The sequence below is a fragment of the Solanum tuberosum genome, unplaced genomic scaffold, assembly GCF_000226075.1.
Source record: "Solanum tuberosum cultivar DM 1-3 516 R44 unplaced genomic scaffold, SolTub_3.0 scf00330, whole genome shotgun sequence".
Taxonomy (NCBI): domain Eukaryota; kingdom Viridiplantae; phylum Streptophyta; class Magnoliopsida; order Solanales; family Solanaceae; genus Solanum; species Solanum tuberosum.
In genome coordinates, this window is record NW_006239256.1 from 33,500 (window position 1) to 34,926 (window position 1,427).

Consider the following 1,427-nt stretch of genomic DNA (forward strand, 5'->3'; position numbering starts at 1 on the left):
AGCAGTTATTGCATGAGGACATGGTATGCCTTTCAACATCCATGCTCTACAACTACATATTTGCCTTTGAATATCAACTACATGTCTGTATAGTCCATGAAGTACCTCATATCCTGTATCTGAATTCCATTCAATGCTGCATTTCATAGACTTAGTTGTGTTATCTTGTAGAACCTTCATTGCCATTGGAGAAATGTCGCATATCCAAGTATTGCAAAACTCTCTCATCTGCCTTATTCTTTTCATCATTTTCATCCTAATTTCTTCAAGCATTGTAATTATAGTCTTATGCCTTGCTGCTAATATCCATGAATTGAAACATTCAGCCATGTTATTGTCTACAACATCACATTTTGAGGTAAAATTGAAGTAAAGCTTGCTCCATCTTTCAGGTTTATAATACAACAAGTGATTAACTATATTATTGCCCAACCTTTTCATATAACTAATGTTATCTTTTAACTCAGCCTCAAAAGTAGACCTTGCACACCTCCAGAAACATTTCTTTCTCTCAAGACCTCTCCATCTCTTTGACCAGTTAGCAAGGATGTATCTAGCACACATTCTATGCTCAACATTTGGCAAATGATCAGTTATGGCAATTTCAAGACCCTATAAGAAAATTCAAGACATAAAACTAAGAAACTAAGACATTTATAAATAAATGGCATTCAAGACATGAAATAAATCAAAAAAATCAATAAATATTCTAACCTTTTGCATATCTGATATGATTGTGAGGTCTGTACCATCTCCCAACTGAAGATCTTCCTTTAGAAGTTTGACAAACCAAGCCCAAGTAAACTTATTTTCAACTTCAACTACTGCCCAAGCCAGTGGTAGCATTTGATTGTTCCCATCTTTACAAACAGCAACCAATAATTGACCTTTAGATACTCCCTTTAGAAAACAACCATCCAAACCAATGCACCTCCTACAACCAGCCAAGAAGGACTTCTTCATTGCATCAAAACATATGTAGAAGCCTTGAAACATTTTTCTACCTTTTTCAAATGTTTCTTCATGAAGCTTGACTACACATGTACTACCTGGATTAGTTCTTAGCAACTCATCTTTGTAGTCCAAAATCCTCCCAAACTCAAGAACATAGTCACCCATTAACTCCTGTAATACTTTGTTTCTTGCTCTCCTACACACTGTTCTTCCAACATATAAATCCAATTCTTTTTTAATAAGCCCTTGAAACTCAAAGATTCTAATGTCAGGTTGTTCCTTTATTCTTTCACTGTAGTGACTAGATAAGAACTTGCTATTACAAAGCTTGTTCCTATTAGTAGGATCACATTTGTGAACTGGATTGTATGTCTTTACAACAAAATTATCTGTCCTAGAATCAAAGCTAGCAAATAAAACCCAAGGACAACCAACTGTACACCTAACCCTTACCCTTGTTGGTTCATTAATAT

General features: G+C 35.0%; 1 protein-coding gene across 1 annotated transcript; it reads right to left on the reverse strand.

Moving 5' to 3' along the window:
* Positions 1-77: 77 nt before the first annotated feature.
* On the reverse strand, positions 78-1,416 carry LOC107063308 (uncharacterized). Its single transcript, XM_015315004.1, has 3 exons — positions 715-1,416; positions 519-612; positions 78-136 (listed from the first exon to the last, which is right to left on the reverse strand). Exons 1-3 carry the CDS (start codon positions 1,117-1,119, stop codon positions 78-80), a joined length of 558 nt encoding a protein of 185 aa, XP_015170490.1. The 5' UTR covers positions 1,120-1,416.
* Between the last annotated feature and the right edge of the window lie 11 nt (positions 1,417-1,427).